We start from the raw sequence: 26,317 nt of genomic DNA on the forward strand, positions 1-26,317 counted from the left end.
CAAACAGGCAAACTAATCCAAAAGAGGAGCAGGCAATAGTCCAGAGTCCAGGGACAGGCATAGGCACAACAGGGTCAAACACAAAGGTAAAACAGGCAGACGTTATTAACTATGGTTAATGACTATGGTGCTGAGTCTGCTGACTATGGTGCTTCCCTGTCATCCATATGGTGCTTCCTATGGTGCTTACCAGTCTTCTATGGTGCTTACTATGGTGCTTCCCTGAGTGTCTTCTATGGTGCTTCCTATGGTGCCTCCCCGTCTTCTATGGTGCTTCCTATGGTGCTTCCCTGTCTTCTATGGTGCTTCCTAGGGTGCTTCCCTGTCTTCTATGGTGCTTCCTAGGGTGCTTCCTGTCTTCTATGGCAGGGGTCTTCAACCTTTTCAGGACAAGGACCCCCTAGCTGAGAGAGAGATAAAGCAGGGACCCCCTACTCTATATTGTATAAAATTTAAGTTTTTCTTTTTACTTAGTCTGCTCTTTTTTCCCTACACCTACTGTATATAGCCTCTTTGCCAAAAATAGCCGATCTACAAGCTTGTAGATCTGCTATTTTTGGCTAAAGTTCTCCTCAGAAAAGGGGATGCTAGGGTTCAAGTGGTTAAGGTAAAAAAAAGAAATATCACACAAAGATTTGGCGGACCCCCTGTAGTAGCTCTGAGGACCCCCTATTGAAGACCCCTGTTCTATGGGTCTTCCCAGTCGTCTATGGTGGAATATATATGGTGCTTTGTAGATTTCGATTACAAAACATACATTAACCACTTCAGCCCCTATACAGTATATACACACATAGACTGTGATGGAAGTGTTGTGAAGGTTGTGAGCTTGTAGATCTGCCATTTTCAAAAGATTTGTATACATTTTGAAAACTTGTGAAATGGGACATTCTGCAAAATGAGTACTTTTACTTTTATTACTATATGTATGTTGATGCCAATATTTTTGTACATTTACTCAAGTACATTTTGAATACCGGACTTTAACATAGTATTTCTACATTGTGGTATCGACACTTTTACTTGTAAAACAATGTAGTACCTTTTCCACCACTGCATAGGGGGTGCACACCCTCTGTCATACAAACTATTTCCCCCACAGCTTCCTGGTGTCACGACAGTTGCACCGGAGCCAAGACAAAAAAAATGAAAGACTGCCCTACTGGCTTTTACTTCCCGTTTCTGTGTTACGTAGGTGACCACCTCTTTAGGAGACCGGAGGCAGGTTGGAGTCTATTAATTCCCCCACTATTCAGTCCAGCCAAACGTTTTTTTTTCTTAAATCAGTCCAGTCCCCCGCACCTCGCGACCACCGCGAGCGCGAGGCGAACCGAATTAACCGAAATAACCAAATTATCCCCCCCAAAAATTAACAAACCCACCCGAAAACAACCTGAAAAATTTCGTGCGCGTTCATGTGGACCGTGATGTGTCCCCCCAGGTCATATTCCATTCCGGCGCCTCTGATAGGACTCCGCAAGATCTGCCGTCAGACGGTGCCCACTTAGGACACCATTTGTGTACCATTTTGCCTCTAGTGGTTGGGCTATCTTCCTGAATTAACCATCTTTGACAGGACCACTGACAAAGGGTAGGCCTGGGTTGACAACCCCGCCTGGTGGAGATCTGCACTCAGAGGAGTGCACTTTTCTCAACTCAACTCAAAGTTTATGTATAAAGCACAATTAAAATGACCACGGTTATAGTTTCTGCCCTGTAACATCATGTATGTAACATTTTCTATGAAGGATAGGCTATGCCTTGTTACCTGGCCAAAAAAAGAACACAATTAAATTAGGTAAACCTGCATTCTGTAACACCCTACACTGGCTATATTAACACTGATTTCGCTGTGTACACATTTTGAAATGTTTACATGAATATGAGGATGTTCAACAATCCGGGTAAATACTTCCAGGCTAGCAAGTTCAACAAATTGTCCAACATGAAACGTTTTATTAAGAAAATATGATGGGTACAAACTGATATTATACTGTACAAGAACAATGCATGTATAGTTAATAGTTTCAAGCAATTGCATGGTGCGGTTGAAAACATAATTTCTCATGAGAGATATAGAGAAAGAAAAATAGGTGTGCCATGTCAATGTTTACAACCGAAGAGAATGAAGTATTGAGTTGATATCTGTGACACAGAAATGTTCAGTCTGATGAGATGATGATGATGATGATGATGATGATGATGATGGTAATGATGATGAAGAAAGTGGCCTGGAGTGGTGATGAAGAAAGTGGCCTGGAGTGGTGAGAGTCTAGAACAATTCAGAATGCTTGACTGCACCCAAACCAGAAAACCCTCCAATAATAGCGTACTTTTTACACCGAGTGATCCGCCCATTTGTTGAGTAGTGTGATATATGAACACAATAATAGAGAAAATAGACCTATAATATCGCCACTGTGAAGTCAAGTGTAAACCTTGTTTGTCCAAAACCATTACTTTTCAGCAAATAGAAAAAATAACCTGTGTTCCAATGGATCCAATGCAATTACTATTTTAGACAAACACTTGTGTTAATACCTTTCATTGTTAAAATATTTATAAAACCCAGACAGACTTAACCACTTTCAACCTTTAAAATAGGGCATCAATTTATGAAAAAAAAAGAAAAACATGAAATATGGAGATACACGGTTTCAGCAACAATATGATATATAAATTTAAAAGCCCCACACCACTTCATTGCAGACAGATAACAGATACACCCAAAGATGATAACAAATGAAAACAAACCTATTCTAAAATAATTCATCCATAATTCTATATTACATCTCGATCTCAATTTCTCATATGGTGCAATTTGATGGACAAAGGTCAAGATCCAGAATGTCAATACTTGATTAATGCATTGTTGTATATATCAGTATAAGTATTAATTGTAGAAGGATGAGACTGCTTGCATTTGAAAGCTTATCTCAGTTCAGTTTCCTGCATTACGTTTCCTATTGTAGATCAAATAAAATAAAAATGTACATTGAAGTTTGGCATTTTGTAGCTCGACTATGCCTCTAGGTTGCCCTCGTTTTATTTTGTAATGATAAAAGTACTAAAAACATTAACATACAAAGCCTTGTGGAAAAACTCTACTTACACTAAAAAGGTTTTTTTGGGGAGGGAAATACAGTAAGTGTACTTCTCGAGACCTACATACTGTATGTAATTTTATGTAATGTACAGTACATTTTTGTTCATGTTCTGTGTTCTGCTTAAATGTAATGCCATGTACATTACAAGTAGAACAGTCTTGGCTCAGGTATCTTGTCGCTGTGCTGCTCTCCGGCCATCTGTCCGCCTGTAGGGAGCGTTCCTCAGGTCTGAGGCAAAACACAGACAAGTTGACATTGTGAGATTGTAGATCTGCTATTTTCGGCACGCGACACTATCGTACAACAAAAAATAAATTAGACATTTGATCTAGGGAGAGCTAGCAGCATCTTATAGCACTGATGTAGAGGACGTGTGTGTGTAATGGCAAACACATTTATTTTGCTTAACCCATTAACAACTCATTGACTGCCAGAGTTTATTCATAATGTACTCACCCCTGTGCCAGCGATTTGCGTGTTTTTTTATATTTTTATTTTTCATTCAAATAAATTGTCTGATTGCGGTTTTAAACACATACGACAAATCTGCCAGCAGAGAGCAGCAAATAGACACCTTGATCACCTCGCGGACTCGCTCGCCACTCCCCCCAAACAGAGTCAAACAGTCAAATACGTCATACCGGATGTGACGTTTTCGCAGATTGCCGATCGGGCCTAAAGTACGATGTGATACACAACGACAATGTCCGTCACCCAGACTAAAGAAAATAGAAGTGGAGCTCTCGGTTCGTTTTTTATACCGTGTGAAAAAACATGTTTTTCCCTATTCTGGCCGAAAATGACCGGGGAAAAAAAAAGAGAACCGGAAACGGAATCTGCGTCATGAAACCGGATCCCGGTGTGGGTGAAGTAAGTGGAACTCGAAACCTATGATGAAAAATAAACAGAATAGCGCGATCACAGATTAAACCACAATTAATCACTAGATCGCATTAATGCGTTAATGCATTAATGCGATCAAGCTCATAGCGTGGCACTCGGTGCCGCGCTATGAGCTTGTATATCTGCTATTTTTGAATAGCCAAAGAAATCTAAAGTAACACAGCTGCGTTCCAGGTCTCAATGGGTTAACAAAAATGATTCATTTTCAAATTAATGTGTTCAGTTGAAAGTACACCGTTTTAGTTTGAGCGACACTTGTCAAAAGAGTTCTGTGATTAAGTACAGAGTAAAATTTACAGTACCCCCCCCCCAACACACTGCTGCATTTACCTGTGATGATGTCCTCCAGACCACCATCCTTTGATTCCTTCATCTGCCTCTTCTTCAGCTCTGCCATCAGGTCCATCTGGGGCATCCTGGGCATCATGGGTGACTGCAAATAAACAAGACAATTGTAATCCTAGATACTAATACTATACCAACATACTTTAACCAAGACCAGATACCACAAACCAATTATATACTTAGCTGACTGGGGTCCCCCTGGGCTCTATACTAAGTCTGCTAGTATAAACTATACACTCTACACCAAACATCTTTGCTGAAAATAGCCGATCTGCAAGCTCACAACTTGTAAATCTGCTATTTTCTGAATGTTCAACCCAGAATAGGGATGTTAGGGTTCATATTGTTAAGGCCAATTCGAAAATATAAATAAGGTGAGGGTTGGTTGCTTTGGATTTCCTAGAAAATAGTACTTATAGAGCTCTGATATCAATCATCGCACAACAATATGATGAGTTGTGGATATTTTTGCAGAATGTTGGCCTATTTTTGTCCAATATTTGCCTATTATGATGTGCCCAGAATGGGGAAGTTAGGGTTCATGTGATTAAATGACATGGAAGTGAACCAGCGCTTGGGTGGCGCAGGGGTAAAGTTCTTGCCCACCACCGAGGTTGGAATCCTCAGTGGTGCATCCGGCTTGGCCGGGCGTCCATACGAGCACAACTGGCCGTGTTTGCGGGAGGAAAGCCAGGCAGGGAGGGCGTTCTTCGTCGCCACACCAGTGGCTTCTACAGTTTGGTCAAGGGCGCCTGTCAGCAGAGGTGTTGAACTGTGAGGAATAGAGTGTTCCTCTGCATGTGCTACAGTATGTCCTCCCGGTGAAGCTCCTCACTAGCAGGTGAAAAGAAGTGCCATGTGTATCGAGGAGCCGAGGAGGCATGTGGATGTTCAATACCATATAGGACCAACTAGTCAGAAGGCCAACCAGTAACAGTCATCTGTGACAAAACTACACAAGGGAATTGGCATAAAGACGGAATTGGAAGAAAAAGGGGGACAAGTTGGCACACACGCAAAGGAAAACGTTAGTGTATCAAGGGGTGGAACAATAATTGACTACTGTACCTGTTGTGCCCCAGCCTTGTTTGGAGAACTTGGTTTGACAACCTTTTCCTCATTGCTCTCACTTTCCAGTTTCTTTCTCAGCACAATGTCCTGTTCTGCTTTCTGGGAAAATAAAATAAACAGACAGACACAGAAAACAAGTTCAGATGATTGAGGCATTTGAACACACTTCAGAACACCAGAAGCCTTGGGACACATCCTCACCTTATAGGCCTTTACAAAGCGGACGAATGTGGGGAAAAACATTGCAGGTTGCGTGGTTTTGGGGTTCTCTCCAAAATACTCCACCGCAAAGCCATAGGCCTCCTAGGGGAGGAACAGGGAATGTGAGAGTAGAGCCAGAAACACTCTGTATGTTTATGAGGAGTGTGTTGCTCAATGACGTTGTGTCATGTCCCCCCACCCACCAACCTGCGCCGTCTTGCTGTCTTTGATCAAAGGGTCTAACTGTTCACTGTTTGTCTGGATGAACTCCTTCAACACTGCGTTGTCTTCCTGCACCGATAACTCCTTCTTACTCATCTCCATTCCCCGCTCTAATGAGCGAATATCCTGGAGAATACCGTCCAAGGAGACTAGCAAAAAACAAAAACAAATAGCAATGCCATTACGGGTCCAGGTTTACACTTTTAGAGATAATCACTTAAACCCTACACACGTTGTTGTGCATCAATAGCGAAAATAGCCGGTCTACAAGTTCACGTGTTGTGAGCCCAGAATCAGGATGCTAGGGTTCATGTGGTAAAATCAAGTCAGGGTTTTACTGGCCTGTCTACTTTAGGGGACAAGTCCAGGTGTGTCTTGGGATTTTGTGACAACATTATTAAAAATCACACCCTGTGTGAAGTGGGCGGTGTATTCCTAGCTAACTACAATACTGAATGGAGTCAACCAATCATGTACAAAAGATAAATACATTTATTGAAACACTCTTTATGATGGACGAAACCATAACTTGAAAAAAACAAATATTTGGTTTTTTTCAAGTTATGGTTGCTTATATAGGGCTATGCACATGTGTCATGTGACACTGGCCAATCACAGTCCTGAATAGATTGTGATTGGCCAATCACAGCGCAGGATAATTCTACTAATTTTCTGGGCCCAGATCACAGCGCAGGAAAATGTACATTTTTCCAAATCTCACTTATAGGGGCGGTTTCACCGCCCAAAAAGTATGAATTATATTTTATTTGACTAAATGTACATAGTGCACACTCACTCATTTACCAATGGAGGCAACTTCTACACAATATAATCCTATAGTAAAAAACTAGTTTTCATCCATATTTACATTACTTTCCCACACATTTTAAATAGGCTATTTTTGCCACTGATACAGGTGTGACTTTAGACTTTGACTTGCCCTTTGGTGCATTGAGCACAAAAAGTTTGAAAAGCACAATTTTACCTAGAGCAGCCTTGTCCAAAAAGTGAAGCTCTGAGTGAAAAGAGATCAGGTCAGGGTATTTCTCCTGGACTATGCTGCAGATGAAGTGAAGGAGAGTCTGGGAGCGGTCCGTGGACTTTGTCTCCAACAGCTGAAAAAAGAAACAAACAGAGTGATTCTTGATTTATTTTAGAACGTACGCGTGCAAAGATGCGTTTTGAAGGAAGAACGAAGGAACTGACCAGGTCCAGGCTCTGCAGGCGAAACCCGCCGGCTGCTCCCCTCTTACTGCTGTTCATGTAGTTACCAAAGGCTAGGATGATCTGCAGGACAACAGAAGAGATGGAAAACATTAGATACACACTCACTGCTAGGAGTGCACCATATACCTGATGTGCTCTCTCCCATACTCACTTCTAACATCTTTTTTAGTTTGGCTGAAGACTTTATGGACAGGGATGCAGCAATGATGGAGTTCAGTTGCTGTGGAAGAGAGATAAATAAAATATTTAAATTTTTCTAAAATAAACCTCCAAATCTTAGATAAATCACACAAGTAAAAGTGTCCCTTTTCAACATTCTCAGTATTCTAGACATGCTAACCGGCTGCAGGCGCTTTACGGTCTCTGGGAAGTTGCCCATGAAGGTGAGGGTGTTTATTCGCTGGCTCAGACGAGGAATCTTCCCAAAACGAATCATGAACTGGTCTTCATCGGACAGCTCCTCCATCGGACGGCCCTCTTTCTCATAGTTGAGCAGTAGCTTCAGCTCATAGTCAGATGGAATGAAGTGCTCCAGTAGCTCCAAGAAGTCTAATTCCAAAGCCTGCTGGTCATAGCTGGACAGGCAGTATGGTACAGGATCAGCAAAATCATGTACAAATTAATAATAACCACATTCTGACATGTCATAACAGGCGAACATTTGACGAAAATAGGCAAACATTCAGTGAAAATAGCAGATCTACAAGCTCACAACGCCTTGCGTCACAACGACTTGTAGATCTGTTATCTTCGGTGACGAGATTTGGTGTAGAGGGAAAAAAGGAGGGGACCCTGATCAACAAGGTGTATATGGTTTAAGTGGTTAATATTGATAATATAATACGATAATAGCTGTGGTGGAAAACTACAAATCTTTATTGTTGAGATGATAAAAATAAAAGTACTGAAATAAGTCCATACGTCTCTATGGCAGTGCAGATTTCCACTGGGCTCATCCCTGCCTTGCGTAGCGTGATGGCGAGGTTCTTGGCCTTGTTGCCCTCAATCAGGGACACCTTGCTGGGGGTCTTCTTTGCCTTCTTTATGGACACCTTTGCTGTTGGCTTCGACTGACCCTGGGCTTTGGTCTTAAACTGCTCTGCAAATAGATCCATGTCCAATTCCTAATATAAAAAACAGTGAGAGAGAAAGTAACAAGGGTAGTAGAGATCAAAAGAATGAGCACTGTATTATTGGGTGGAGAATGGAGGACATGATGACTCATCTTACCTCCAACACCTGCTCGTCATCCAGTTCACTGAACACGGTGCCCGACACCTGGTTGGGTTTCAACGCCTGCCAGTTCAACAGTGGCATCTTGAACTTGGTCTCAATGGGCTTCCTCTTCTTTGCTGCTGAGGAGAGAAATACAAAAGTACAGAAAGAAATACAGAAAGAAAGATAGAAAATGAATAAATAGCAATAACGATGAATGCAACACAAGAAGTGTCTTCAGGACTGATGGCGTTATGATTGTACGTGATGTTTCATATCATAGGCTGGTCCTCAGCCAATCTCTTTACCAGGTTGACTGCCTGGGGCAGGTGGCGCTCCGGGTGGAGGTGGGGGTCCAGGTGGGGGTGGTGCTCCAGGAGGGGGTGGGGCTCCAGGTGGGGGTGGGGGTCCAACCCCAGGCGGGGGAGGAGGCGGCGGCGGACCTCCTCCAGGCGGGGGTGGAGGAGGTGGAGGAATGGGGATAGAAGCACTCAGTGGGGGAGGAGGTGGAGGTGGTGGAGGAGCAGCAGTCACCCCTGGAGGCAAAGGAGGAGGAGGAGGTGGTGGTGGAGGTGGAGGAGCAGTGGCAGAGAGGATGGGCGGTGAAGAAGCAGAAACAACAGTGTCGCTTTCGGAGGGTTTGGGCTGCGGATCAGAGGCCGCTGCGGGGACGTATTCAACCACGGTGACAGGGACCACCTGGATGTCCAAGCCCCCGGAGGGAGAGCGTCCCAGACGGATCAGCCCCTTTTCCTGAAGTTCCTGGATCTTCTGCTCCAGCTCAGAGGAGCTCTGGGCTGACGTGTGGCTCAGACGCTCTCTGTCCTTCTCCCTCTCTCTGTCTAGCTCTCTTTCTCTCTCTCTCTGCTGCAGGGAACTGACCTGAGAACAGTACTCCCGCAGGCTTTCCTGTATCAAGGATACACACAGCAGACGGTGGGATGCTTTTAGAATGCCATTTATAAACCCCTGACGGGGATGAAAATAAATCCTCCAAAAGGTGTGAATGTAAAAATAAATCCTCCAAAAGGTGTGAATGTAAAAATCAAGCTCACGCATGCATGCACACACACACACACACAAAATTACAATATCTCATCAAGTTTTAAAAGCAGTTCTGTGCTAGCTGGAAATTCTGAATACCCCCTCCATTAATTATAATGGATGGATTAAAAATTGGTACCCATTGCCTCCCTGCTTGGCACTAAGCATGAGGGGTTGGATTGGGGGTAAGTCCCTTTGACATACTAGCATCATGTCCAGGGGGTGTACTTGTACATCAAGCTGCCTCATGCTACGGAAACAAGAGATAGCCTCCTGACCTATGGGTCACATGCTACTTACTTAAATTAATTACTGAAACAAAGTGACCACCACCCTTTTTACCGTCGGTTCAAGACCGGTTTGTCTCTGCTCTACTTAACCACTGTCTTAAAGCCTCTAGAGACTTAGTAAACAGGACCTGATTTGTCTCTGTACTTCTTTCTGTCACACTAAATCGACGAAATCAGAACGCGCTGACGTCTTGTGAGCTTGCAGATCGGCTGTTCCCCCCAGAACATGGATGCTGGGGTTTACATGCCGAGTTCATCCACATGAGGCAGTACTTACCTTGAGCAGCCCGTTCTCCTTTGTGCTCTGCATGAGCTGAGTCTCCAGCTCAACAATTCCCTCTGCAGTACGATTTTCAGTCTCCTGTAGCCTCTCACTCAGCTAGAACACATGAGCAGCAAAGAGAGTCCCACAGGATTGTAATGACATTTACATAAAGGCTACATTATGGACAGACTGTAGGGACTCATGCCAGATTTAGACTGGGCTGTGTGCCGAAGATTGCTGATCTACAAGATAGATATGCTGTTTTTGACGTGCAACACCAGCACACGACCAAGTATAAATTGGGCCTCCGCTTGCATGTACATGGCTAACCTGTGCGTTGTGCTCCTGCAGTTCGTTGACGTGATCAAGCACCGGTCCTCTGTTCTCTGCATCCTCTAGCAGGGCTCCAACGTCTAACACATTGTCCAGGTAGGCCTGAATCTGGACCTGTAGCTTCTCGCTCTCCGTCAGGTTCAGAGTCTGACATGTGCGCATATGTCCGCACACAGACACAAAGAACACACGTACGATTAGGGAATATAATCTGTGAGTTGTGAGTTTAATGGCCTCTCTGAGAGTGAAAATCAGAATCAAGAAAGAATCAGCTTACCTCCAGATACTGGTCTAGACCGAGGTGAGTGAACTCATACTGTAGATGGACACGGAAGTTCATGTTCTCCACTGAGTGGACCACAATGTTTATGAACTGCATGCAGGCCACCTGGTGACAGTGAGATTTACACATTCGGTAATTAACCACAGCTTCGGGCTCACATTTTATTCTCACAACAAATTATTTGCAAGGCATTATTTGTGCTTCATTTGTATTGAATAGGACAGTGGAGACAGGCAGAAGACATAGAGAGATGGGGAGTCATGCAACACTAGTTCCAAACTGGGATTCGATCATTCGAACTAGAGTCAGGACATGTCATTTTTTATATTGCCATAGATGCACGAATACCTGATTTACCTGAGTCGCACGCCGATAACTTATTTTAAGAAAAAAAACATGTCATGTTTTACACGTAAAAATCAGTTGTCCTTGTCAAACAGTGACACCTTCGTTCGATGACACATAAATTTGGCTCAACTGATTGGCTCAAAGGAAGGATACCTCCTTTTATATTTGGCAAAAGTGTCAGCCATTATCTAGACCGGTGGTTCTTAATGGGTCCTTGAGAGGGTTCCAGGCAGGGAGTCTCCAAAATTATGAATCGTCTAATCTTCATTACACGTACAAATAAATACAACTAGAGATTGTTCAAGAATGGCAATTTTTCATGTATCTATATGTCTACAATACGGAATTCTGGACCAAATGACAGAAAATATCAGACAAAATCATGTCTAACAATAAAGATTTTCACAGATTGGGATCCCAGATATAAAAATCTGGGGGTCCGTGGCCTAATGTACTGATCTAAAAATTAATTTTGATTACATACCATGAAGTCAATGTTGCTGTCGTCATTGGCGAAGTAATCCATCAACTTCTCAAAGCGGTTCTTCTCTTTGCTCACCTAAGAAAGAGAATGTGTCAAAAAAAAGTCGACTCTACAAATCATGTTTTTTGTGAGGTTAATATGTTTCTGAAGCTTACCCATGAAAGTCCTAATGTTTTTTTGCACTCTGCATATATCTAAAACAATCATAATTATGGATTTTTACAACCAAAATCTGGTATTCAGATCGCCTCTCACTGAAAACTGGTGTGACATAGTGCACGCAACTCAGTTGGGGTGTAACGTCACTCACCTCCTCATCAAAAGACAAATAATACTTAAGCACCTGATATGCACGCATATGTCTTTAATCAACCTCTGATTGAACAACACACCAGCGTGGGACTGCCAGACTAACAGGAAGTAGCCTAAATAAAGCAAACTTGCGCACATGAAACAGTGTTGCAAGCGCTGCTTTCACAAAAACTGGCACAACACACTGGCAAACACACACGAGCACCACACGCAATGTGTTGCTGAGTATATCCTATAGTCTAGGAGGCTGCTAGGCAGAAATAAGAGAAGAGAGAGGGCACATAACTTTTATTGCTTGATTGATCATTGGTGCGCGAGCGTGAGTTTTCCCTCTAGGCAGAGACGAGGAAAAGTGGAGAACGAACGATACCGACAAATAACTAATGAGCATTGAAATCATTTCAGATATTCAGAATCAATATGTAGCCTATTGAAAAATTTGTATTTATGACACTACTAAACCTCATTGATGTGCACATTAGAAATGAGTATTCACAATGGCAAATGTAACAACGCATATGACAGCCTGAGGTTTATCCCTTCCTCCTCTCGCCAGGCTGTTTATTCTATGCTTACGGTTTGCACAGAAGCACACACTTCATTCTATAATTGCCTACATTGTGTTGTAGATATATTATGGCTAAAACTAGGTTACAATATTTACATTGCAGTTAATTTATGGGCAAATCAAATGGGCTATCAAAATGAACAAATATAAACCACAGTTGAGGATGTGAAGTGGACTAGAGGGTCCTCATCTTGGAGCCATTGTCGCAGTGGCGTGGAGATTTCGGCATGTTGATTCTAGGTGTGTCATATTGGCATATTAATGATGGGTTGATTCTACAGGCATATTTAGGCATACTACATGTAAATTGCCATAATTAACAGGTCCTGTCAAAATGAGGGCAAATATAGAGCCAAGTTTGAGGTACTATAAAACTCCTTTATGGGCATTTTGTGGGTGATAAATACTTGACATGAACATTTATTGTAGAGATAAGAGATGTTTTTTGGGGGGATGTAAACCACTTCCGACATGTGGAATGGGACCTTAATGTTTACCAAAAGAACATGCATTTACACTGATGAACCACACAGGGGCATAAGGAAGCCAGATGCCTGGCTGCTTCTCAAACTTGTGTACTTTTTACTCCTGCCATGAATGTAAACCTGGTCTTCCATCAAACCGATATCCTGGCTCACTGAAATATGCTTCAGTTGCACAACAGTAGGTTAGTAGTGCAGATCAAGAGAAGGAAGTGTACAGATTATTTAGCACTCATAGTCTGGTTACAGTTCTGCATTGCACTCGTATTTATAAATCCAATACTGAGCTTACATTTAGAGCTCTTGCTCTATGACACACACGCACACATGCACGCACACATGGGTGGCATCCGCGCACAACTAAGTATAACTCAGGCTGTAGTCAGAGGAGTCAGGGAAGGGAAGTTTGGAAAGAAATAGTACAAATGAACAGATATGATGAAATAAACCATATGACGATGCCTCACCTCTCTAAAGTTGTCAAAGGCAGAGAGAATGATGTCATGGCCTCCTCTCACGAGACACACAGCAGCCAGCAACTCCAACACCAGGGCCTTAGTTCTGTCACAGAGGATGGAGTAAGACATGGGCAAGCACACACACACACACGCACACGCACACGCACATGTGCACCCACACACACACACACACACACACACACACTCACGCACATGTTGACCCCCACACACACACACACGTACCTGGCATTCTTGCTGTTGAGACTGAGGGTGATCTCATTGACACAGCGTGGATGAGTCATCACCTGGTTAAAGCCAGACTGCAAGAAAAGGAGAAATATTTGCAGCTACTCCATGAATGTTTTAGCGCTAAAGCCCAATTTTCAAACTTTCTAAGAATATAAGATCACAATGCATCACATCAAAAAGTGCTGTAAGCTTGTAGATATGCTATTTTTTTAAGTGTTTGCCTATAATGCCAAAAGTGGTTAGAATAACCAGAAAGAGAGAGAGTGTGAGTGAGTGTGAGTGTGAGTGTGAGTGTGTGTGTGTGTGTGTAAGGAGCAAAGGGCAGGTTGAGTACCTGGTAGTTCATGATGGCTCTCAGACACATGATGCACACATGCACATCGTCTCTCAGGTTGGCTGAATGTGGCTTCTTATGAATCCTGCTCGATAGAGTGTTGCCTAGCCTGCAAATGTCAGATCAGACATGTTACTTTCAAACGGAATTTTTTAGATAATATGACTGGAATCTACCAAGATGGGTGTGAATCATTACCACAATCAAACAGCAGGCAAAGCATGCAGTTAAATATTCAACCGAAACCTGAGGTTGGCTGCAGTTTACATACAGCATGATAAGGGGTCCTATTTTGGTTTTAGACAGCTATTAGTATTGCACTTCAATTAGCCAACATATCAGAACAAAAAGATACTGTATAATATAAGACCACCCCAAAAAATAACAGTGGAAACATGACATATGTCGCTGGCCGTTTAATTTGATACTAAGCACAGTTTTCTCCAGTTTGTTTTATAATTTAAATGAAGAAATGCATTTTGTACCCGAGACTAATTCAGGTGATGTCACCCCTTATACATAAGGTGCAAGGGAATTTGACCAACCACCCACAATACTTATATCCACAATACTTAAGTCCTGAATGTACAATTAAAAGGTCAGATTTGTTTGTGTGGATGAGTCATTTAAATTACAAATAAATAAATCATGTTCATAATAATATGGACGGACTCTCTTGGGTATTGTTTCATTTAAGACCATCGGTCATGTAAGTATCAGTGAGCTGTAGACATCAAAACCAACGATGATGATGATGCTAATCATTGACGATATACAGTCCATCACTGAAACTGTAGGTTCTGTGGGTTCCTACCTCACAGTGAGGGCACGGGCAGCTCTGGTCATACCATGCGGGTGGGGGCTGGTAGCACTCTTATGCAAGTCCTCCAGTGACACCTTTCCTTTGTCTGATAGTGTGCCACCATTTTCAACTGTATCCACGTCAAACCTATGGAAAATGTTTTTGTATACAAGATATAATTTCATTCAGAACATAAATGTTCAATTTATGCTCCTTTGTATGTTGGTGTCGCACACCGAAAATGGCAGATCTATTTTTGGCTCTTTGACCAGTACAATTGAAAGAGAGAGTTACGATACTCTGATCTCACCACGATACAGTCACGTGGTTTATGTATCATAAAACACCACATTCGTCTCGTTCTTGCTATCATCTCTGAGCACAGAAAGAAATTCCAAAACTACGGTACAAGTTGTTTCTGGCAATATATTATTGAATATTGATAATATATGAATGCTATCCCTTTACAACATAAGTCTATGTGAGTGTCGTAACTCTCTCTCTAAATGGGTCTGACTTTGCCAGGATGACAGAGGTTAATGACAATATCACTCACGATGAATAGCTCTGTGCATGTGACAGGTACTCCACCAAAACATCCATGCCATTATTCTGCTCATTGAGAAACTCCTCGGCCCACCTACAATAAAATGTGATGAAAAACAGAAAGATAATGGATTAAGGACAGGGAAAGTCACTCATGACTATATACGACATACAGTCTATGAAAAGAATGTGTTCTTGTTCAGCTAGACACCAGGAAAACAACTGGCAGAGGTGACTGCTTGCCTTAGCCCTGATTTACACTTTAAGTGTCATGCCAACACTTCTTTCAGCTGTAAATCCGTTGTTGAGCAACATATGGCATGACACTTTATCACCAAAGCTTAAATTAGGCTTTTAGGCGCTTACCCAATGTGATTGGTGCGAAGGGATATCTCCAGATCTTTAAGGACCTGGGTGGCATCTTGGACACGCTTCCTGAGCTAAAATGAGTGAAAGACAGCATCTTATAAGCCATTAGAGTGAATGTGGAATAGAAACAGTGTTGGGATAGTGCCTTACTTTAACACATTATATAACAGCATTACTTTCATCATGACACGGCTAAAATTGTATTTTAATACCAATATCGTTATTGTGGCACTCTGGTCTCTATTCCATTCAGCCTACCCTCTTCCATTTATGCCATGTCCTTTTCTACTTAATTTTATGGTGGTTTTTTTTAAGGTATTGCAAATGTAATATAACACATCACTCTGCAGGGAAACATCATATCATAATGTATTGCTTGTAATTGAAATCAGTAATATGTACCGTAATACAAACTTATTTTGGAAATTAAGTTTGGATCTTAAGTTATTTATTTTAGGTATATCCATGTTGTAATTAAGGTTACAGCCACAAACCCAAACATAAAACAATGGTAGCAACAGGTGAATGAGATGTTTGCTATGGAACAGATTACAGCCAAAATGGACATAATGGTCTCCATTGAAAGCTATGTAAAAAACAAAGAGCAAAAATAAATATCTTTGATATTGTTATATTTGTGTTTGTTTTTGTGTTAGTTTGTTTCCTTCTTTTTACTTAAGGGAGGGTAAGTGATATTTGGTTAAAAGGTTAAAGCACTATATTCAGATAATAATCATTGCTATCGAGTATTTGTTCAGTAAACAGGGGTCTTCCCATCTCTCCAGCTCTTTAATAAACATTTTCAGGTACAGTAGGTGAAAAAATCTCAGCCAATCAGGAAAAAGTACCCATTTATCATTTATCATCATTTTTATAATATCCCAGTTCCAATTTTGTCACATTTTCCCCTTTTCTTCTTTGTACATATAGTGTTTTGTATTGGTTGATGACATGTATTATCATGTTATTTTTTATGCTATGTTGATGAATTAAAGTTAATAATTTTTATTGGGTTGTCATGATATTCTTATGTAAAGTTAGATCAGAGAATGTAGACAGGTCTATCAATTGAGGCAAAATATGAATTGCATTACTAATGTTTCCGTTATATTGTTATGTTTCTTTTTGTCTTTTGTTTTTCTCTTGGTGGTGTGGGTGATTATTAAAGGTTTAATGACATTCACTTTTACACCACATTCAAAGTCTTTGTCCTGGTCCTTCAAAAGTGTACAAAAAGTTTTAAGTGAAAATTCCATTCCAGTGATCCATGGCAGGTGTTTTTCTCTCACATTTCTAAAGCCTTTTCAACTGCAATGAAAAAAGAAATCTTTGCCTGCGGGTGTCGCTGGTGAGGGATTTTGCCTGTCAATCATCGCCTCTGCTCCGCCCCCCCAAAGGAAAGGATAGGGGAGGGGAGGGGCGAGGAGGAGAGTGGGCGGGATTAATCGACTGTGACCTCACTGTCGAAGGGCCAAGCTCAGATTACTTTTCAGCCTAATTATTCAGAAAACCCCAGACCACAGAAAATCCACTGAATGTTCTAAGTTCAGTTTTTTTGGGTGTAATTGAGGTCATAAAACCCCAAATAAAACATTGAAAATAAAAAAAGTGAAAATGAATGTCATGATACCTTTAACCATGAAATAGGAGGACTGTTTATGCTAATTATCAAATAGGGGAATATATTGTATCATGGATTTCATGCAATAAATAAAAAATAAGTTAAAAAAAGAATAAACATGACAGGAGACTGGAGAGTGATTCTGAATACCAACCCTGCGTGGCACCCCGCCTTGGTCCTGGTAGAAGCTCTTGATCTTTGTCAGATAGATGGAAGGAGGGTTCTTCACTTGGAAGCGTTCCTGGTACAGGTGAACATGTGGAGGAGGGAATCAGTATTTGTTTTCAACAGATGATGTGACTGTTATTTACCCTGTACAGTACATACGCAACATGTGACGTAACAGCTGTTTGTGCTCTTAAACTGTAAAAGCCACAAACCACCCTCAGACATCCGTTGCCAACACAGGGTCCATGGGTCTAAGCTACAGTGACTTTTTACATGAAAAATCATGACCTGTATTTACATGGTGCTATGCATTACACCACAGATCCAGTTTTGGGATTATATATATTAATGTACTGTAAAACAAACCATCACAATGCCCCAAAGACTGGAAAATTATACTGTTGAGCTTATTAACTCATTGTACAAAGTTGTAAACGTGAAACTTCATCCTTTTATAGTTACAGTACTTTTGCTCTCATGTTTATTTGTACTCGTATGATGGTGTTTAGGTGCGCACCTAAAAATAGTCCATCTATACAAGCTCAGACGGCGTAAGAGGATATATAAATCAGGCTTTACTGTACCTGATCACAAACCAGCTCCCATTTCTTGTCGTTGTCATACTGACATAAAAGTTTCAGTTTGTCTGGGGGTAAGTTCATGTGGCCCTGAAAGAGAAGTTGGGGGTTAGTAAATCCAGCAGAAACAGAAGTGCACAAATGTAAGTCTCCGGTTATGTTTAAATATCAGGTAAAAGCCTCTAATATTTCATATCACCATCTCCTGCCTGTATACGAAACAAAAACCTGAGTGTGTGAATATTTTTTACCCTTACCGCCGTTCCATTATTATTATTAGTTATAGACTAACACTCACTTGTTCCCGTTTTGTGTTTTCCCACACTCTGCTTGTCTGCGGTTTTTACGTCTATATTCAGTCGCTGTGCTAGTCGTGACTTTTTCATGACTTTATCCTAATTCGCTGTTCTTTAAGGCAGCCAATGCCTTACCATACTCTGAGCGGGTGTTAAGAGCTCCGGTCACAGAATTCAGTGCAACTCTCGCTAATTTACCGTCGCCTACTTACAGTAGACAGACACACGTTACTCTTCACCATCCGGCAAGCATTTAAATGAACACCTTCAATACGTTTTTCATGCAAACTAAAGCAAGGGAAAATAACTAATAGCGGACAAAAAAGGGCGACATTCATGCACTCTTACAAGCACAAACAATCCAACATATAAGTGTAAACATAAACAAAAATAACAACTAGACTTCCAATAAAAACTGCAGTATTCATTACCATACTGTATTGAACTCCTTAGCGAATTTCATTCTTATTAATCGATTAATTCTTATCTAATATAATCCTGACCTGACATTGCGTCTGCAGAGTTTCTAATGATCTAATAATTTAACAATTTGGTTCTTGCTCTGGACCTTTTAAGTCAACTTTAGATGTGAAAGGCACCTTAATTTAAAAGAAAAAGGTGTAATGTTTTGTAGGACACAAGAGCCATGACAGTACTTTAAGGGTTTTAGCTTGGCACAAGCTGGTATAATATGACTAGCATTCTTGTTTATGTCTGTGAAGCACTTTGTAAACTTGTTTTTCGAAATGTGCAAAACAAGTTTATTATTAGTATGTTATAATAATGTCTGAACGTAAATAACTGCTGCTGTAACGTTTATTAACAGAGTTAAATACAGTGGTATTTAGGCCATGTTTTGCCAGACCTCAATGTGAGTTATGTGAAGTCCACGAGATGAGAGTGTGAATTTTAAATATTGATGGAGTAGGACCAACTATACTTTCACCAGCTAGAAGAAAAACAACTACCAGCGATCACTTACTGATTATCACGTATTATCGCTACCAGCGATAATACGGGGCCAGTGAATGGAGAGAGAGAGAGAGAGAGAGAGAGAGAGAGAGAGAGAGAGAGAGAGAGAGAGAGAGAGAGAGAGAGAGAGAGAGAGAGAGAGAGAGACGGAATAGATTGGAGAGAGAGAGACGGAATAGATTGGGGAGAGAGAGACGGAATAGATTGGGGAGAGAGAGACGGAATAGATTGTGGAGAGAGAGACGGAATAGATTGTGGAGAGAGAGTGACGGAATAGATTGTGGAGAGAGAGAGTGACGGAATAGATTGTGGAGAGAGAGAGTGACGGAATAGATTGTGGAGAGAGAGAGTGACGGAATAGATTGTGGAGAGAGAGAGTGACGGAATAGATTGTGGAGAGAGAGAGTGACGGAATAGATTGTGGAGAGAGAGAGTGACGGAATAGATTGTGGAGAGAGAGAGAGACTGAATAGATTGTGGAGAGAGAGAGTGACGGAAATTCACGGAATAGATTGTGGAGAGAGAGAGTGAGACAGACAGACAGACAGACAGACAGACAGACAGACAGACTCGTGGACTTCAGACAGACTCACTCTGTTTAAAGTTTGCATTTTAAAAAAATTGCTATAGCGCCCCCCCTTTGGCCAATTGGAGTAAGATTGGTTTCAGTGATATTTGGAATGACCCTCAACCTTTCTGCAAAGTTTCAAAGAAATGTGAGTCTGCATGTATGTGTTAGGGGCAGATGAATAATTTTCATAAAACTGCAATAGTTAAAATCTATCTCCTCCTGGGATTTTTGAGTAATCTGCAATCTGTAAATTCTTTACACATTGACTTTGGACCTCTGCCGACAAAACGTTAGTAGCGGCTTTTCCATAAGTGAAAAAATGCAGAAGTTATGAGCCAATGACTGTTTTTCATATAATTCAAAATGGTGGGAGATCTAAAGGTCAGAGGTCAAAAGTCAGTGGGTGAAAGTTGTTCAGCATGAGGAGACGCATATGTGTATCCAAGTTTCATGGCTCTAGGTCAAACAGGGCATGAGTTGTACCTGTTCAAAGTTGCCATTTTCAATTGAGTGCTACAGCGCCACCTTTTGACAAAATATTGTGAGATTTATTTCTTGATAGTTTTTCATGACCATCTATCATATGGCCGAGTTTCGTAAAAAGCGACAGCACGGTTCAGCCAGAACTGCGAAAAGTGGCAGAAGAACTAAAATAAAGGCAATAATAAAACAGGGCCCCGTAATTAATCTTTTCTGTTGAGTCGTCTAACAAAAGAATATCATATCACCTTATTCTTTAACTTACTATAGACTTCTGATTCAAAATAGAGCAAATTAATGAGTTAAAATCTTGCACTGTTTATGCAAAATAAACGTCCAATTCTTCCTTATGTTAAGATAGTAAAGATACTAATATGCATAATGTATCTGATTTGTGATGATCACTATTTTCATGTAAAGATTTAAAAAGTAATGATGATGCCTTTCTGGCAAACCGTTTATTTGACACTGGTGTTAGGAGAAACAACCCCTAAAAATGTGTGGTTACACAAGTTCTACTGTACATATTCAAGCAACAGCTTGTAGTTTCATTTTCATACACAAAAGAACCCCACCTAGGCGGGTATACAGGCCCTCACTTTGCAAGTGAACGCCAAACTCTGGTAGGGGTGAGGGAGTGGTCTCATTGTGGTTTTGTTGGATAAGACTGACAGGACAAAAAAAACGGTATGCACAATGTGTCGACGGTAACCTGTCCTTTTTAAAACACTATTTGGAGACTTTGTTCTCAGTTCTTCTTACTGATGTGTTTCCCATAATCTGAACCACCTACACCTTCTCTCACTCACAGTTGTTGATGGCACAAATGTTGTAGGTTAGTGTAAGAGGAAGTGAAGTGAGATCATATTTGATTCTAGATATCGTAGGAGGGCGTTGGGCAGGAAATGTTAGACCGAGGCTATACTTGCTCAATTTAACGAAGCATAACGGAATAATTTGAATGCACATATTCTGAAACACTAATGTCATCTCAATATGCTGCATATGAAGTCCCTTCTTACATGTTGGAACTCAGATCTTCAACCATGTGACATTTGTATTATTAGAGGGGGAAAAGCTTCATAATCTCAGTAGATGAAACGGTTGATGGATGATTCATGGGTAAAGGAAGTTATTAAGCATATTTATCAAATTGAGTCATTTTTTGTAGACTGATACAAGTAAGTAAACCCCCCACAATTTCCTTGAATTACCTGTCAAATTCCATAATTATTCCCATTTGTCCAGGATTGGGTTTTTCCAAAAAAATATTGTATGTACAGATGTGTGATTCAAATGGCTCTAATGGAGATTATCACACAGAGTGATACAAGGTATTCCTTGTGCTTCTAAATACTGGAGCCAATGTTTATGTTTTTCCAACTGATTTGTGCTTAATGGAGTGACACTTCATTCTGGTACTTGGACTATCTCTGTGGTGTTGTTGTTGTTGTCTGTTTCTATATTCTTTGTTTTATATGGACCTATTGTGTCTGAAATAAAGTTTATCATGGTAATTTCTTAAATTCCTCGCCCATACATTTCATGATAAGGCACCATTGTATAAAGAGTCTTGACAACTTTTCAGTTCTTTAGGGCTCTAAGGAAGGCTGCGTCTGTCATATCTCTAAAACTACTGGTTGGATTGCCAAGGAGCGTGCTGTGAACCTGCTCCCCACATGATGAACCCTACTGATTTTGGATGACCCCATGGCCTTTTATCTAGCGTCACCGTTAGGCCTCAATTTCCCATTGCACACACTATATCTCCAAATCTAATGGGCGGATTGCCATGAAACTTCATGCACAAAATGTTTCCAACCAGGGGTTGAGGGCGCAACACTTATTTGAACGAATCAATGAACTACAAATAATAATTTAAAAACAATTATTGATTAATAATCTTTCCCTTGTTTGGGCATGTCATTGTAGGTGAAAAAAAAAATATAGAATATATAGAATAGAGCTTAAAGGTAGGGTAAGTGATATTTTTTGGATTCTTCTTTATTTATTTTTTAAAAGGTTAAAGTACTATATTCTGATAGTAATCATTGCTACAGAGCGTTTGTTCGGTCACAGGGGTCTCTCCAGCTCTTTAGTAAACAGAATATAGTACATTTTCAGGTAGGTGACAACATTTAAGCCAATCAGGAGAGAGCACTGAAAATGCATTTTCTGTTTAATAAAGAGCTGGAGAGACATGGGAGACTCCTTTTACTGGACAAACACTCTATAGCAATGAGTACTATCAGAATATAGACCCATTTACCCTACCTTTAAGTGGTTAATCATACTTATCGATTTAGTCGATTATAAAAATCTATTAGAATGTTTTCACGTCAATCTGTTGATATAAAGCTAACTAATTCTATAAAATTCTACATGCTTCTTGATTATTTTATTAATCGAAAAAGTAATCGATAGTTTCAGCCCTAGACTCTAATGGCTGCTAGTGGGGCTTTTCTCTTTAAAAAAAGAGAAAGAAAATAAATGAAAAAATACCATTACTGCATCTAAAGTAATCAACAAACTATACTATAAAAACTGGTCAAACATTGGCCAAATTGTCAAATAATATAAGAAAGAGGCAAATTTAGCTTAATTTTGAAAATAGCTGATCTACAAGCTCACAACGCCTCACATTGCGAGGCGTTGTGCGCTTGTAGATCAGCTATTTTTATAATATATATCTGTGGAACCAAGTCAAACTAAATGTAATGCCTACAATTCCAAGTGCTTGTCAGGGTGGGGGGGTCACCAGTTCGAATATGATCATTTTGGGGGAGGGGGGGGGGGGGGTCGCAGCCTGAAAAGGTTGAGAACCACTGATATATCTCAGGGAACGGAGACGGAGAGACGTAGAACAACAGATGTTGGTGTGGGCAGGGTTTGCACCTCAAGGTACTTTTTTTCTCCTAATTGAGCATGTCATCAAAATAGGTGATAAGACACAATAACACTGGTAGTGAGTTTGAATTTGACACGTCAACTACTGTAACCTCATTCGTGGTTTTATCTGCATCTCACAAGGAGATAAAAAGCCTGGAAAAAGGACTACTGCTGAAAGTGTCTAATAAGGACAGGAAGTACAGGGAGTGCAGGGCTACAGGAAGTTGTCCTGCCAACTAAACAATATATATATATATATATATATATATATATATATATATATATATATATATATATATATATATATATATATATATATATATATATATATATATATATATATATATATATATATATATATATATATATAGTTTACAGTCTAAACTTTAGATTGATGCTAGGTTTGTGGTTTACCTCTGATCCTAGATTACTGAGGCACTGCACTGTCTCTCTGCATTTGATGTATGGTTTACCATGTTTACTGTAAAGTGACAGTAAGTCGCTCTGGATAAAGAGCGTTTGCTAAATGCCTAAATTGTAGCCCTGTACTTCCTGTTAAGACACTTAGAGGACACATGAGGTGCAGCCTACACATCTACTAATGTTTCAAGTGACAGTTTGGACAGTTGCAGAGAAACGTATTTATTTTAGCCTACTGTGTAATGTGTTGCTCATTTTCATTCTTCTATAAGGAGGACCTAGTCTTGCTATAAGGATCTAAAATATTAAATTACTTATAATAAACAAGATCATTTCATCAATTAGATTTGTATCTGAAAATGTAATTCAAATGTTTTAAACTGGACTGGTCAAAAAAAAAAGCATGGGACATGGGCGTTGTTATTGTAAAACTGTGTAAATCTGTGTTTTCCTAATTTTGAAACTGTTGAAATAATGTTGAAACATGTCTCTTCCGGTCTCATGGTCATTCTCTTGTCAAATGTGTTGCTTAACTTCCTCTTAAAAACACTTATCTATCCTCCCCAGACAAAGGACAGATTGCAAGAAGGGAACTACTTTAAGCTATAAGCAGAGTAAAGTAATATAATGTATATTTCTTTTACTATATTTATTTAAAATCCTTCTTCTACTGTATTCAAGGAAAGCAAAAGAGGTGGAAAAAGTATTTTTTTTACTTAAGTAAAAGTATCAATACTGCAATGTAGAAATACTCTGGAATTAAAAATGTACTTGAGTACAAAAGTATTGGCATCAAAATATACTTAAAGTACCAAAAGTAAAAGTACTCATTATGCAGAATGTCCCGTTTCACTAGGTATCGTATGTATAAAATGTATTAAAATCTTTTAAAAATAGCAGATCTACAAGCTCACAGTGTGTTGCTATGAGACACATTGTGAACTTGTAGATCTGCTATTTTCAAATAGCCAATGTTTAAATAGGGCTGAAGTGGTTAATGTATGTTTTCTAATAGGCTAATTATCTAAATCTACAAAGTAACTAAAGTTTTCAAATAATTGTAGTGGAGTAAAAGTATAATATTTACCTCTGAGATGTAGTAGAGTATAAGTAAAAGTACTGAAAATTGGAAATACTCCAGTAAAGTAAAACTACCTCAAAATTGTACTTACAGTACTTGAGTAAATGTACTTAGTTACTATACACCACTGCTATGTTGTCTATGTTGTGTAATAATCTGTCTGTTTGATCTGTCTCTCCAGTGACTCACCAGCACCACGTTGAATCTCTCCTCCAGCTCCTGCTCAGGGGGCATGGGCAGTTTGGGGGGAGCCGGCTGCTTCTTCTGGAAGGCCGGTGTGGGGTCAGAGGAACCCTCTGAGTTCCTGGCCTCCCGGCCCTGAGCCTGCTCCTGCTCAGAGGAGCCCCCCACCACATTCCCCATCACCAATCTCCAAAAGTAATCCAGGAGGAAAACGACAAAACACCTTCCTCAGAGAAAAAAAGCGCTTGTAATTCCAAAACAAAGTGAGCCGCCTTCAACTCAAAAAACAAAAACACAAAAATGTCTAGTTCAGTCCAAAAAGTCTTCAGAAGTTAAGCCTCAGACCAGACAATGCTTCTTGGCTGGTCATCTTTTTTACTGGTCCTTTGGACTGTGTCAGTGAGAGAAACATCAAGTCCTCGGTCTACTGCACCTGTCTGGGTCCTGTGGAGAGCAGGGCAACTGAGAAAACACATTTGTTTGATCTCATGCCTGTCCACTCTTCAAACTGTCCTTCTGTCTCTTTCCCTCTACAAGTACTTCTAAGAAGAACAGCAGTAGACCCAGTTTTGGCCCAACCTTAGGGCACAGTGAAATCGCCACCCCGGCCCGTAGCTTACTTACACTCACTCTTACCTATATGACTTTAGTTCAGAGATCTGCACAGAGGGTGTGGGAGGAAGGAGAGGAGTTTACTGACACTATACTGCACTCACTGACACAAAACCACAGCCGCACAAAAGCAGAAGAGTAACTTCCTGTGTGAAACAGCAAGAAGGGGGTGCAGGGTTGGATGACAACACGGTAGGCAGTGTAGGCACGACAACATGATAACACGAGAACGGAAATATACAAATAGGCCTACAAATGAAGCCATTCTATGATTGGAAAGCCATGAAAATGCTAGTAGACACGTACGCCTACAAGGTGGACGGTGTGAAGAAAGGCTGATTAGCAAAAGCCTAACATCACCAATTCACCATGCACGGAGATCGAACACATTCATGTCACGTCCATTCTTTCATTTGGTGACTGAATTGATTGTGTGCAGGTGATGTCCACTAGAGGTCGCGAGCATTGTCCAATAGCGCCACTCTGCGTTTGAAGCCACACGCTGCATGCGGTCACTCGATAAAACAAGATCCAGCAGAGGGCGCTATTTGCTTACCATTGAGCAAGACGGCAAGCAAGTGCAACATTAGATCCCACAGCCTGGATGGATGTCGCCAGTGGTGGAAAAAAGTACTCACATGTTTTACTTAAGTAAAAGTATCAATTCCACAATGTAGAAATACTCCGTTATAAGTAAAAGTCTGGTATTCTAAATTTGAGTAAAAGTACAAAAGTATTGGCATCAAAATATACTTAAAGTACCAAAAGTAAAAGTACTCATTATGCAGAATGTCCCATTTTGCAAGTTTCCAAATGTATAAAATCCAGAAAATCCAGAAAATAGCAGATCTACAAGCTCACAACAGATCGCTTTGCGACCTGTTTTGAGCTTGTAGATCGGCTATTTTCAAATAGCCAATTTAGTGTATGTTTTGTAAAAAATAATCTTAAACTTCACAGAAACAACTCAAGTAATTAACATTTTCAA

At 40.5% G+C, this 26,317-nt stretch overlaps 1 protein-coding gene across 2 annotated transcripts; it reads right to left on the reverse strand.

The window, feature by feature from the left end:
* Window positions 1–1,936: 1,936 nt before the first annotated feature.
* fmnl1a (formin-like 1a) lies at window positions 1,937–25,395 on the reverse strand. Of its 2 annotated transcripts, none has more exons than XM_080446877.1 (25): window positions 24,724–25,395; window positions 17,832–17,915; window positions 17,234–17,320; window positions 15,456–15,529; window positions 15,100–15,183; window positions 14,556–14,690; window positions 13,742–13,850; window positions 13,402–13,478; window positions 13,168–13,261; window positions 11,339–11,413; window positions 10,501–10,611; window positions 10,221–10,370; window positions 9,903–10,004; window positions 8,600–9,200; window positions 8,307–8,428; window positions 7,998–8,200; window positions 7,417–7,651; window positions 7,228–7,296; window positions 7,056–7,136; window positions 6,835–6,964; window positions 5,835–5,998; window positions 5,628–5,729; window positions 5,424–5,525; window positions 4,341–4,443; window positions 1,937–3,335 (listed from the first exon to the last, which is right to left on the reverse strand). In XM_080446877.1, the coding sequence occupies exons 1-25, from the start codon at window positions 24,895–24,897 to the stop codon at window positions 3,271–3,273; spliced, it is 3,333 nt and encodes a 1,110-aa protein (XP_080303003.1). In that variant the 5' UTR covers window positions 24,898–25,395; the 3' UTR covers window positions 1,937–3,270. The 2 variants fall into 2 exon arrangements, with proteins under 2 accessions (XP_080303003.1, XP_080303002.1); XM_080446876.1 differs by having other exon boundaries at window positions 8,307–8,431.
* Between the last annotated feature and the right edge of the window lie 922 nt (window positions 25,396–26,317).

The sequence above is a fragment of the Gymnoscopelus braueri genome (assembly GCF_963280865.1).
Source record: "Gymnoscopelus braueri genome assembly, chromosome: 13".
NCBI classification, from domain to species: Eukaryota; Metazoa; Chordata; class Actinopteri; order Myctophiformes; family Myctophidae; genus Gymnoscopelus; species Gymnoscopelus braueri.

Bases quoted from the DNA above. Each gene is read 5' to 3' on its own strand.
- fmnl1a (XM_080446876.1), bottom strand. From the start codon at position 24,897: ATGGGGAATGTGGTGGGGGGCTCCTCTGAGCAGGAGCAGGCTCAGGGC. The intron at 10,005-10,220 runs GTTAGCCATGTA...CATGTGTTCTAG, and splicing joins TGCAGGAGCACAACGCACAG to CTGAGTGAGAGGCTACAGGA. The intron at 7,652-7,997 runs GTATGGACTTAT...CTGCCTGTCCAG, and splicing joins ATCTGCACTGCCATAGAGAC to CTATGACCAGCAGGCTTTGG.